Raw genomic sequence first — 14053 nt, forward strand, 5'->3', positions numbered from 1 at the left:
GGTCTGTACATGAAGCTCTCTGCACTCAGAAGGAGCGAGACACAAACAGTCGGTCTGTCTGCAATATACCGAAGCACAAATGCGACGATGACGATGACTTGTACAAAAAAATTCCACGCTTTCCGTTCTGGTCGGGACAAGTGTGAGTCCATGTGCACAGTGTACAAAGCAGCACATATGTTTCGGTGTCCAGTGGGAAAAAGTTCACCAGGATACAGAAAACATGAAAAAGATTTGTCAGGTGAGAGTCGCTCAATGTCGATGACGAGTCCCCACCTCCCACCCCCCGTACAATGTCCTGGTTTTGACAAACACAAATATGGTCACACTAACCTGTATTCCACTGAGTCATGCAGCATCAGCGACACAAGAGCTGTTTGTTGCAAATGAGCCATGAGGTTTTAAGTTTTGTTTCTGTGAGACTTGCACAGAGCTGCATTAAACACATTATAATAAACGGGCTGATGTGGCTCTAGAGTGGTTATGGTTTATATGTCGTAAAGTTAAATTTATTTATGCAGATTAGTAGTCCAGATAGTAATAATAATGAAGATAATTTTAATATAAAAAAACGTTAATTATGAATCGATAATTGATCGTTAATTCTCTCGAAGATCGATTAAGAAATTTTAATTGAATGCCCATCCCTAGTCACGACTAAACACAGGGAGTCAGAGTTTCAGTTTCATGCAGCTAAAACCTGGAACAGTGAGACAGACTCTACTTTGACTCTGTTTAAATCCAGTTCTGTTCTGTTTTCCTCTCATTTTATGTCTCTCTCTTTTAATTTTATAATGATTCTTTATGTATGGATTTGTTTGTTTTGTGATTTTAATGTATTTCTTATTCTGTAAAGCACTTTAAATTACTTTGTGTACATATTCTGCTGTACAAATAAACTCGGCTTGCCTTGCTTTGCCTTACTATAGTCATGGAAACAGTGACACGCACACAGCAGGACCTCAGGGAGTCAAAGAGGTCCAAATGTTATAGAAACCATCTTCACCTCCGCTCCCCCTCCTCTTCATCGTTCTGTTTTTTGCTGTAGTCGTGTAAACACATAAAACTAGGAACTAAAACTATGTACTCATCAAAAATAAACCAAAACTGTGATTAAAATGTGTCTAATCTTTGTGAAAAAAGACTAAAACTACATCTGAAAATGACCCGACGCTTCCAGGAACACAGTGACCAATTTATACAGTCTACGTCTGTTAGAACAGGACTAAACCAGGACTAAAGCAGGACTAAACCAGGACTAAACCAGGATTAAACCAGGATTAAACCAGGATTAAACCAGGACTAAACCAAGACTAAACCAAGACTAAACCAGGACTAAACCAGGTCTAAACCAGGATTAACCAGGTCTAAACCAGATCTAAATCAAGACTAAACAAGGTCTAAACCAGAACTAAACCAGGTCTAAACCAGGTCTAAACCAGGACTAAACCAGGACTAAACCAGGTCTAAACCAGGACTAAACCAGGTCTAAACCAGGACTAAACCAGGTCTAAATCAAGACTAAACAAGGTCTAAACCAGGTCTAAACCAGAACTAAACCAGGTCTAAACCAGGACTAAACCAGGACTAAACCAGGACTAAACCAGGTCTAAATCAAGACTAAATCAAGACTAAACCAGGTCTAAATCAAGACTAAACCAAGACTAAACCAGGTCTAAACCAGGACTAAATGGGACCAGAGCCTTTTAAAGTGACTGGTCTGGAAGTGTGGTCTGACATGGCGGTTTTCACTCATCATTTGAACTTCCTCTGTCAGACTCGAGTTAAAGACACAGAACAGGAAGTGGCCCTGAGACCAGAGGGCAGTGTGCAAAACTCGCCAACAAACAGAAAGAAGACTCAAGACTGAACTTTAAACTCGCCCAAGACTCCCAGACATTCCACAACATGTTTGTAGACGTCTAAACGACAGAGTTAGCAGCTTTACACAGAATGGAGATAGAGGGAGGGCATCTGACACACAGCGAGGGCACGACAGTAGCTCAGTTAGTTAAGAGTGTTAATCCTCTGAAAGTCCATCAGAAGGTTGGCGGTTCGAATCCTGGTCTCAACATAACCACACTGGTTGAGCAGTCAAATCCACTGACTCACAGGTTGGTGGTGCGATTCCAGCTCCCACAGATGAATGCTGTCTTTGTGTCCTTGGCAAGACACTTAACCCATCTTGCCTCTAGTGTCTGTGTACACTGGTGTGTGAATGGGTGATGTAGAAAATCGCTTTGAGCCTTGAAGGTGGAAAAGCGCTGTATAAAAATGTGACCATTTACCAGGGAGGGCATCTGACACACAGGAACACTTCTCATTCACTGCTGTTTTTCTTTATTTTTCCTACTTTTTACACACACACAGAAGACATCAATATATGAAACAGGATGTATGGAATTATGTAAGTAAGTAAGTAAGTCTTTATTTATATAGCACTTTTAACAGACATTTTCTGTCCCCAAAGACACTTTACAGAGCATTATTCAGCATTATTCATTCACTCTACACCTGGTGATGGTAAGATACTATTGTAGCCACAGCTGCCTTGGGGCAGACTGACAGAAGTGCAGCTGCCATGCCAATCGGCGCCATCGGTCCCTCCGACCACCACCATCACTCACACACACACCACTTTCATACTAGGCAATGCAGGTGAAGTGTCTTGCCTAAGGACACAATGATTGAATTGATTGTATTTAACTGACCTTGACTATCAACTGTTCTGGACCTGGAGCATGTTTTGGGTTGATGGGGGGAAACCGGAGCACCCGGAGGAAACCCATCCAGACACGGGGAGAAACATGCAAACTCCACACAGAAAGGCCCGGGCGACCCAGAGATCTAACCCTGAACCTTCTTGCTGTGAAGCATGAGTGGTTCAGTCCTAGTTCAGCCCCGGTTTAGTCCTGGTTCAGTCCTAGTTTAGTCCTGGTTTAGTCCTGGTTTGGTCCTGGTTTAGTCCTGGTTTAGACCTGGTTTGGTCCTGGTTTAGTCCTGGTTTAGTCCTGGTTTAAACCTGGTTTAGACCTGGTTTGGTCCTGGTTTAGTCCTGGTTCAGTCCTGGTTTAGTCCTGGTTTAGTCCTGGTTTAGACCTGGTTTGGTCCTGGTTTGGTCCTGGTTCAGTCCTAGTTCTTTTTAGTAGGACTATTTCTAAAACTTTGAGTATACACAACTTAATCTGTTTAATTACTTTGGATGTTGGGGTTTACAGTGTATGATTTTGAGGTTTTTCTGTGTTTGTTACATTCCACATGTGTCACTCAGAGTTGTGATGTGTCAGTGACAATCCTTTTCCTTTCTGTTATTCCGGTGTTTGAGTCCATAAACTCACTGTGTTCTTCCTTGTTGTTGTTTTTTCTACCTTCCTGTGTTCTTCCCTGTTTTTTGTCCATTAACTCACCGTGTTCTTGGTGCCGGAGGTGGGGTCTTTGACGTAGTGTGTGTTCTGAGCTCGGCTCTGCTCCTCCTTCGCTCCCTCTTTACCCACACTCTCCTCCTCCTTTGAGCCCGTGCAGCCCATGTTCCCTCTGCAACACACAACACACACTCTTGAACCGCTGCACAAGCACTGCATGACATCACAAGGTCACAAGAGTCAAGCACCTTTAAAATATCTGTGTGTGTGTGTGTGTGCGTGCGTGAGCGTGTGTGCGTGTGTGTGTGCGTGAGCGTGTGCGTGCGTGAGCGTGTGTGTGTGCGCGTGAGCGTGTGCGTGCGTGCATGAGCGTGCGTGTGTGTGAGTGTGTGTGTGTGTGTGCGTGTGTGTGTGTGCGTGTGTGTGAGTGTGTGTGTGAGCGTGTGAGTGTGTGTGTGTGTGAGGGTGTGCGTGTGTGTGAGTGTGTGTGTGTGTGTGTGTGAGCGTGTGCGTGTGTGCGTGTGCGTGTGTGTGCTATAAACCTAACTCTAAGGACATGGATCAGGATAGGACTGTTGCAGTGGCAGATTACTTATTGACTTTGGTCAGATTGATAAATGACTTGAAGAGGAAGAGGTTTGCTGTTTAAATATTTGGATTAAACAGAAACTGTAAAAGAGTTTATTTCGTGGAGACAATCATCTGGGCCATGAGCTTTAGTTTATTTTCATTTTATACAACAGGTCAGCAGGTCATTCAACAGCAGCACAACTAAATTATAAAATAGTTTTTAAATGTTGATTTTGAAAATAACTATGATTGAGACGATAACATCATGATGAACCCATGACCAAAGCACAGGTACACAACACATACAGTACACTGCAGTACATTATAGTACACATACAGTACACTGCAGTACATTATAGTACAGTGCAATACAATACAGTACACATACAGTACTGTACAATACAGTACAGTAAGCACAGTACAGTACACATACAGTACATATACAGTACAGTACAGTACAGCACAGTACAGTACAGTACAGTGCACATACAGTACAGCACAGTACAGTACAGCACAGTACAGTACAGTACAGTACAGTACAGTACAGTACAGTACAGCACAGTACAGTACAGTACAGTACAGTACAGTACAGTACAGTACAGTACATACAGTACAGCACAGTACAGTACAGTACAGTACAGTATACAGTACAGTACAGTACAATACACATACAGTACAGTACAGTACAGTACAATACACATACAGTACAGTACAGTACAGTACAGTACAGTACAATACACATACAGTACATTACAGTACAGTACAGTACAATACACATACAGTACATTACAGTACAGTACAGTACAATACAGTACAATACACATACAGTACAGTACAGTACAGTACAATACACATACAGTACAGTACAGTACAGTTGCGGCACAGGTACAGTACAGTTGCAGTACAGGTGTAGTACAGGTACAGTACAGGTACAATAAAGGGAAAGTACAGGTCCAGGTGCAGGTACAGGTAAAGTACAGGTATATGTACAAGTACAGGTACCACCAAGCCTGAGAATTAGACCAAAACATGAACAGGTCCAAAGTACTTGAGGTGAGTCATTCTGAAGTGAAACTTGGGGAAACCTAAATATTCACACGACATTCAGATGAAGCTCTTTATACAGCCAGTTCCTCTTGTGTCCGCTGCAGCAGGAAGTGTGGCTCTGAGTGAGAAAGCGCCTTTAAACGTGACACTAACTAAGGGACTTCCTGTCTGCGCCAGGGCGTTTTTCCACTGCCGCAACAGTAGTGACACTTTCACTTCTGCTCATGGTAAATAAACGGGTTAAAAATACACTCGGACCTCTGCTGACTGGAACACATGTGACTCTGCACCAGGACACAGCAGATTATCAGAGTGTTTTAATAAAAGGATTCTGTTCAAAGTTCATATTCAAACTTATTGCAAATAGAACCTACTGTTACCGTGTTAGTGGGCAAGACACTTCACCCACTTCCTGTGAAATGTCTATGGGGCAGTGCGATCGTGGTGCTAAAAAAACTGCAGTACTGAGTGTGTGAAAGGATGATGCATGAATATGTGAAGTCCTGGTTCAGTCCTGGTTTAGTTCTGGTTTAGTCCTGGTTCAACCCCGGTTTAGTCCTGGTTTAGTCCCGGTTTAGTCTTGGTTTAGTCCTGGTTTAGACCTGGTTTAGTCCTGGTTCAGTCCTGGTTTAGTTCTGGTTTAGTTCTGGTTTAGTCCTGGTTTAGTCCCGGTTTAGTCTCGGTTTAGTCCTGGTTTAGTCCCGGTTTAGACTCGGTTTAGTCCTGGTTAATCCCGGTTTAGTCCTGGTTTAGTCCTGGTTCAACCCCGGTTTTGTCCTGGTTTAGTCCTGGTTTAGTCCTGGTTTAGTCCCGGTTTTGTCCTGGTTTAGTCCTGGTTTAGTCCCGGTTTAGTCCCGGTTTAGTCCTGGTTTAGTCCTGGTTCAACCCCGGTTTAGTCCCAGTTTAGTCTTGATTTAGTCCTGGTTTAATCACGGTTTAATCCTGGTTTAGTCCTGATTTAGTCCATGTTTAGTCCTGGTCTGATTCATGATCTAAACCAGGACTAAACCAGGTCTAAATCAAGACTAAACCGAGACTAAACCAGGACTAAGCCTTGACTAAACCAGGACTAAGCCAGGACTAAACCAGGACTAAACCTGGACTAAACAAGGACTAAACCAGGTCTAGTCCTGGTTTAGACCTGGTTTAGTCCTGGTTTAGTCCTGGCTTAGATCATGAATCACTTTGAGAGAATTGCAGTAGTTTGGAGACAGTTTGAGCAGGTGCACATTTCAGGTTTTCATTCTGTTTATGAATCTCGAACACCCCCTCTCTCTCTTCTCTCCCTCTCTTTTCTCTTTCCCTCTCACCCCCCCCATCTCTTTTCTTCCCCACTCTCTTCTCTTTCCCTCTCTCTCCCACTCTCTTCTCTTTGCTGCTCTTTTCTTTTTCCTTCTCTCTCCCTCTCTCTTCCCTCTCCCTTCCCTCTCTTCTCTGTCCCTCTCTTCTCTCTCCCTCCGTCTGTTCCTCTCTCTGTCTGCTCTGCCTGTGACTTCATAACTTACTGAACACTTATTTACAAGATGTCGTAAAGAGATAATATATAACAAAAGAAAATGACTCTCTGTGGGAAACGCACGACGGGAGGGCATCTGACACATCCTTATTTGACTTTTACTATATTTTTTTTAAATTATAAAGCTGCACTATTTGTAAAAATATTGATCGAAACTGAAACTATCAAAACTAGATAATCGTTTGAGCAGTATTGGTATAGTGAAAAGTATCAGAACAAGTAGAAGAGCACATAGACTAGTACACATATATACACTATTTATAGAATCGGTATTGAGTATCGAGTCGATTCTGTAATACTGAAATCCAGTTTGAAATGTGAGCAGGGTGACACTCTAGATCTGTCCCAGGCTCTCGTGCTTGAGCGGTTTGACGCGTTTGCAGTTTGATTGTGTCTCGTCTCACTGTAATCTGTAATCTGTAATCCAGCGCAGACATTTCCTTATGACATAACGGTCGCGCTCATAATGATTAATCCTCTTCTCATATCTTCAAAAACCCTGAGCGCATCTGTAGTCAGTGCTTCATTCAAACAAGCACGGGGGGGTTGGGGTTTTTCCTACACAGCAAAAAGCGGATTGTTCAAATTGACTCTCACGGAATCAATTTGAACATTTTCCAATCTGTTCTAGAGTTAATTTAACATTTTTGGAAATGTTCATGAAGTAACGCTGGACCAAAGTTCCTGTTTAACCCCAAAATCAAGAGTTATATTCACGTTTTGAGAGTAAACGGATAACACTTCGTAGGATTATCCTGATTTAGCTAAACAACACACAGAGGAGTTTTATTTTTACACTTTATTTGAGTTAATTTAAGATTAAATTATGTACAAAACTGGTTCAGACTGGTCTTCTCTCGCGGGAGTTTGAAGTGGTGGGTGGGAGGAACCAAATTAACACTAAGGGAAGTTGAATTAACACGAAGGAAAGTTGAACTAACACTAGGGGAAGTTGAATTAACACTAGGGGAAGTTGAATTAACACTAGGGGAGGTTGAATTAACACTAAGGAAAGCTTAATTAACACTAAGGGAAGTTGAATTAACATGAAGGAAAGTTGAATCAACACAAAGGGAAGTTGAATTAACACTAACGGAAGTTGAATTAACACTAAGGGAAGTTGAATGAACACTAAGGGAAGTTCAATTAACACTAAGGAAAGTTGAAGTAACACTAAGGGAAGTCGAGTTAACACTAACTGAAGTTGAATTAACACTAAGGGAAGTTGAATTAACACTAAGGGAAGTTGAATTATCTTCAACCATATCAACCCAACTCGAACCCCCACTTAACTTTCAAATAGTTAAAATAACACTTTTTGTGTTAAAAACAAAAAATATTTTACCATGAAATTTTAACCCTCCAGTTTTTGCTGTGTACGAAGATAATTAAAAAAAAACACTAATTATTATTATTTGTGCTTTCCTAGATGCTCAAAGTCGCTCTACAAATGTCTTCATTCTCCACTCAACACTCAGTGGTTCAGTGGTGCTAGGCAGCTGCCCTGGGTCAGACTGATGGAAGTGAGGCTGCCAATCTGCACCATTAACCCTCCCACTACCAACAATCCTGCACACCACATTCAAATTCGGCAATGTGGGTGAAGTGTCTTGCATAAGGACATATTTCTTACCATGTTGCTCCACTGTGGCACCTGCACTGACCAGACCCGCCCTGCTTAGCAAAAGACTCCAGACCAGACCAGACCACGCAATTATGCCGATACTGATAACAGCATTGAATATTGACACCAACGTCTCATGATGTTTGAACTTGTCTTCATACAACTCTGTTCTGTTACGTGCATGATAAATAAACAGTTTGCACTTGTCCAGAATTCTTCCTCACTTACTTTATGCATTCTGAGCGTCTTAATGATCCACCACTAGGAGTTTATAAAAGCATTTCACAACTCTCACAGACCAGAGCAGAGTTTCACCCTCACTGTAAAGCTAACAACAGCTAGCATGCTAATACACACTTCCTGATTCTCTTGCTTTGTAATAAACAGTACACAGTGGACTTATTTTTGACCTCGAGTGCTCCTTATAAATATACCTGTACTGGAGCAAATACAGATACAGGATCTTTAAATGGCACAATTTTAAAAGTTATTGTTGTATTCGAAGTGTATACAACTACTATTTCTGCTAATAGGACTAAGGGGTATTTGGTGCTGTTCTCACATCACTGATGGTTTTATCTTTTCCTGTAAAAGCCTCAGAACAGAGGCCACAGCTACAAACCAGAGAGCAGACACAAACATGACCTTCAGCCATAGTCAGTCCTCATTGGTTCTGTTGTCGGATGTAAAGAAAGCGGCTGGTTGAATGTCGACCCTGAATGTTTCATAATGTTTCAGATTGTATTCACACAGACCTGTTTCTTACAGGAAGAATAACACTACTATCTCTTGTGTAATGTGTTAACTGTGTTTGATGGAAGTAAAATGACTTTTTCACTCTCTATCGGCTCACAACAGGTATCGGCAGATATCGAAAGCCAAAATATCGATTAGGGTTGGGCGGTAATACGGTATTAGGGTATACCGCAGTATTAAAAAGTAACAATGGTATCAGTTTCATTACCATCATTAACAAAAATCTGCAGCGCATAAAGGACCTAATATAATATTATAATTTACTGATATCTACATTAGTTTGCTCAGCACAAATGAATGTGTGGTTGTATTTTCAATTTAATGCAATCACGATTTAAACCTAATAGTATCTATAATGTTTCTTGGGGAGATGACGTTCGATTAGTTTCGCTCCGTGGTCACGTGACGCTCATAAGGGAGATCAAGACAAGATGGCAAGTCCAACTGCGAGAGAGTTGGTCCCCTCAAACTAGTACTTCTGCAATTTGGCAACATTTTGTCTTCAGATCACATTTCTTTACATTTTACAGAAATGAAACTTAAAACCACATGGACAAGAACTGCACTGATAAAAACATCTCGCTTCTTGTGCTGCTGATGCGGTTCAACTTTTGTTGGATTAAAGAACACGACTCAGTGGAATATATGTTTTTTCAGTGGAATATATGTTTTTTTCAGTGGAATATATGTTTTTTTCTGTGACAGAGGATGTTGTGGCTGATGGTGAGTCTGTTGTCGTGTCGCGTTGGAGACAGTTCATGTTTTAACTTTTCAGAGATTATGGGCCTGGCTCCACTGCATGTTGATATTTCGCCCTAAGAGAGTGTAAAAACTACAAATTTTGGGTTCATAACTTTTAGAAAGCATGGAAAGTGAATGAGGGCGGCGTTTGTATGGAGCAGCACGTTCTGCGAGTTTGGATTTCAGAACATAGGATCCATCCTATTTTTTGACGCTCTGCATGAGCATAGGTGCGTGTCCCCATCAAAATACACAGAGCTCATGAATCTTTGGTTGTATTTGTGTGTTTACCATCAGCACATCGTGCTCCTGGAGCAGATCTGTGTTGTGTGAAAGAGCCCATGAAAGAGCTTTAAAATGTACTTTTGAAATCCTGGTGTTTGCTGTGGTCAGTCTGTACAGAAGGTAAATACAAGTGTGTTCTGTTAGTTTCACTGTGGACCTGATACAAGCGACTAAATGCCTCAGTCAAGTTTGATCGTTTTTCCCATTGACAAACACAGAGTCAGTGCTGCGCGTGTTCATCCTGCTGCAGCTGTCAGTGGAGCCGCTCTCACTTGGACACGTGGCTGTGGTTTTGTGAGGTTATGCACGTAAACGCTGACGTTTTGATAATACAGTAATACCGTATACCCCAGTAAAATCCTGAGACAGTATCACGGTATCAAAATTTGGATACTGCCCAATCCTAGTATCGATACTGAAAAAGCTGGATGGGTTCCTCCCTAAAGCCAGGCGTACACTGTGCGATTTTTGGCTCTTTTTGAGACGATTTTTCACTTGTGCAACTGTTTTTGGGATCGGGCAGAGTTTTCGCTTTATTGTGTGTCGTGCTTCGTCTAGTGAATATGGAGTAACGAGAACTCATTACTGATCCCTCACGAACAGCTCCTGATCGGCAATTGTAGGTTGTAAGAATATCAAACCTGTTTGAAATCCAGTCGCCTCTCGTGAGGGTATCGCACTGAGCATCAGATCGTACAGTGTGAGAACAGCTGCCATTTTGTCGTACAGTTTGAGTTGTCCACAGTACAGTACAGTACAGTGTATGTCCGGCATAAATAGAACCAACACAAAGGTAGTATGTGGTGAACGTACCAGGGAGAATTACTACATTGTGTTTTACTAAAATTTCCTCATAATACTCTTCAGGTTACCCACAACTGCAGCTGAGTCAAACCCAAACCACCTCAAATCAACGTTGCATGATCCAAAAACTATGAAAAGTAATCTTATGGCTTAAAGCTGCACCAACTCCTCATGTGCAGGGTCTCCATGGCGATGCTATTACTTCGCCAAGAGTATTTCACAGTATGGCATTCAAATGAAACTTTTTCTTTGGGGTTGAATAATGGCATCACTTTGAGTTTATTTATAATGAAAAAGAAGATGCTGAACTTTGTTGACCATAAACCAGGTCAACAAATCTGCATCTGACATTTACACTGCAAACTCCAGCTGAGACTCTGACCCGTCTCAGCTTCAACTCGAGGGATTCTACCCTTTCACTGCGCTGATGTCATGTCACCTCCGCGTTAGTCCAGCTTGGAGTTCCCAGTCTGAAGTAAGATTTGCTTTCCCTTTTTGTGTCATTTTAAACTTCACATTTAGCAACGTGTGTCAGACATTTCTACAAACCGCATCTGCACAATCGAAAGAAGAAACAAAACTGGACAAGGACGAGATGGGAACAGAGAAACAAGACGACGCAGCGTTTAATCGGACCTACTCTGCAAAATGGACTTCTCTGAGCTTTTAACATGTTTCACCCTCTGACGTTGTGTTTGGAGGGATTGAAATAAAAAAAAATAACATCCGATATTTTAGGCACACACTTGATGATTACGATTTTTATGGATTTTAATGGATTTTATTGGAAGTCGGGGCAGGAACAGCTCGTGGTTGCCTTAGTTTGAGCCGTTTTCACCTCCACTGGCACTGCAAAAAGTGACTAAGTGAGTCCTATATCCCTTTGTGTCAGATGCCCTCCCATCCTCCTATATCCCTGCATGTTAGATGAAGATTTGCAAGTTCATTCTGAGTTTAATCTGCCTTTTTAAATGTAAATACACTGTTCCCCAGTCTATTTTTCTGTATAAATAGTCGTTTTTGCTTGAACTCCCCCTGCAGGTGTGGTCTTGTAAGTGTGGTTTGGTCAGATGCAGAGATACAGGTCAGTTTCGAAAGCTTTAAGAGAGAATTAAGAATAAAAATATCAACTACTGGCCTACAGACTAAATAACAAGACACTTCCTGGTTCTAAACATCCATGTGTCAGATGCCCTCCCGTTCACAGGTGCTCTCCCACTCTGTATGTCCCTCGGGTTTCAGATGATGAAATGTGCAGGTTTTACTTTTGAGGAAGTCGACTAGGCCTGTAATAGTTAATTTTAAACTGACTGTAGCCTATTCAGACATGCAGCGTTTAGTTAAGTGTACTTTTTAACAGGCGGTGGTCGCTTCAACATAAGACAGTTCCTCTTTCCACTGCTCATCTGAAATAACTTTATGCAAATAGCCAGACATTTGCGTCACTTACTGTAGAGATATTTCTTGGCTATTAAAATATAAAACTGTTTCCAAATTTGAAACGAAAATACAATTAATTATTTGCAAAACTTTTAAAGTACCAAATATGACTTACATTTCACAAAAGCAACAATATGGATAGTCTTTCCCTCGGCCGCTGCTCGCGCTCTGCTGTTCTCGCGTCGGTTTTACTTTTGTTAAGATAATCCAAATGTGTTCTGTAGATTCTCCATCGTTCGGGGGGCGCCTCGGTTGGCTGTGGCCGGGGGGGAGATGCACTCGCTTCGGGCAAAAGGAGCCGAATGCGCCGGGGAGGAGGAAGTCTAAAGGAGCTGAGAGAAAAGAGGAAACAGAAGCTGCGACGCACATGCGACCAAAGCGCGCACGGAACGGATCGGAACAGCGTCATTCATCTGTGCGCTCAGGCTCCAGTGCGCTTCAGGACGCGTGTAAAACGCAAGGAGAGTCATTTAGAAAATAAATCTAGTAAGGGTTCATTTAGAGGTCAGTTCAAGTGAAACTAAACTGAAATGATTCAAACACTGTTTATTTTTACACAATGATATTTAATAATGAATGAATATTACAACACATCTATAATGTGTCATTTGAATTATATTACACTGTTAAAGAAGTCTGACTGAACCTGAAGCTCATTTGCACAAACATAAAGTAACCAGGACTAAAACAGGACTAAAACAGGACTAAAACAGGACCAGTGCAGGACTTCTGGCCCGTGTCGCTCTATGCAAATGTGGGTGCGGTCTAACTGTGGCACTCACATGAACAGCTGCAGGGACATTTGCATGAAGCTCCAGACAACTGCAAGTACTGCACTAGAATACTCCACCAGAGTACTGCACTTTGTCAAGTACTGCACTAGTAGAGTACTCCAGCAGAGTACTGCACTGTTTGTCAAAGTCACAGTGAGGTGTGTGTGTGTATATATATATATATATATATATATATATATATATATATATATATATATATATCACAACAGATATTTCCATTCCTAGAAAAGAGAATGGAACCCACAGCATTGTCTCCCAAACATCTGCACTTAATCTGTCATCTGTCTGTGGGATTAGGACTCACTGAGACACAGGCAGAGGAGGAACAGAGGAGGAGGAGAAGAACAGAACAGAGGAGGAGAGGAGGAACAGAGGAGGAGAGGAGGAGGAGAGATTTAAGCAGTCTGACGTCATCACGGAGAGCTGTGGTTATGTCATCACAGGGTCCAACCAGGCCACACGTGGCACAGTGGCAGAGCAATCGCCCACCAACCACAGGTCAGTGGTTCTATCCCGCTTGCATCTGTACTGTACATACTGAGGTTGTGTCCTTGGGCAAGACACTTCACCCACACCCACCCTTCTGTCTGAATCATGATTTTATTGGGAAACAGGGCATTTCCAATCGAAGGCAACAATAATCAATAGAAAATACAGAATTTCAATACACACTGACACATATTTAGAGGAAATCAATTGTGCACTTCAGCTTTCACCATTTTTGATCGACTGTATTTCATGTTTTTCAGTCGTTGTAGCTCTACTTTTTGGATCTAAAGCTTCTCAAGAAATGTAACTGGCCTCGCTTAACCCCTTTGTGTCCAATCCAAACCTAAACACGAGGAACAACATCTTACAAGAGCTTTTTCCTCAAGTGTGCACAGCCTCTCACTATTTTGTCTCACAGGTTTGTGGCCTGAGATCTTCTCCCGCCTCTGTTTTTATATGTCGTCTTTTTAGGCCTCATGTCAGATATGTCTATTTTTATTTGTATATGTTTTTTATGATTCCGTTAAAACACCAGTGAAATCTGGGAAAACGCTGCTGAACACTGAGAAATGAGATGTGAGTGTGTGACTTACGGTCATGTAGAGGAGTCATACACAAAACAGAA

The 14053-nt window shown here is 41.8% G+C and overlaps 1 protein-coding gene and 1 long non-coding RNA gene across 2 annotated transcripts in view; one reads left to right on the top strand and one right to left on the bottom strand.

Moving 5' to 3' along the window:
- The window catches only part of hck (HCK proto-oncogene, Src family tyrosine kinase), a 33300-nt gene extending 20771 nt beyond the window's left edge, over window positions 1–12529 (bottom strand). Inside the window, exons 1-2 of the mRNA XM_020934664.2 lie at window positions 12261–12529; window positions 3408–3534 (exon numbers count right to left, since the gene is read on the bottom strand). Coding sequence (XP_020790323.2) covers window positions 3408–3534; window positions 12261–12514 — 381 coding nt within the window. The 5' untranslated portion in view covers window positions 12515–12529. The remainder of the gene's footprint in view (window positions 1–3407; window positions 3535–12260) is intronic.
- Window positions 12506–14053, top strand: part of LOC129410870 (uncharacterized) — a 5695-nt gene continuing 4147 nt past the window's right edge. Inside the window, exons 1-2 of the long non-coding RNA XR_008633024.1 lie at window positions 12506–13076; window positions 13165–13437. This is a non-coding gene — a long non-coding RNA (uncharacterized LOC129410870). The remainder of the gene's footprint in view (window positions 13077–13164; window positions 13438–14053) is intronic.

This window comes from Boleophthalmus pectinirostris, unplaced genomic scaffold, assembly GCF_026225935.1.
Source record: "Boleophthalmus pectinirostris isolate CB_2022bp ecotype Guang Dong unplaced genomic scaffold, ASM2622593v1 HiC_scaffold_2823, whole genome shotgun sequence".
In the NCBI taxonomy this organism is placed as follows: Eukaryota; Metazoa; Chordata; class Actinopteri; order Gobiiformes; family Gobiidae; genus Boleophthalmus; species Boleophthalmus pectinirostris.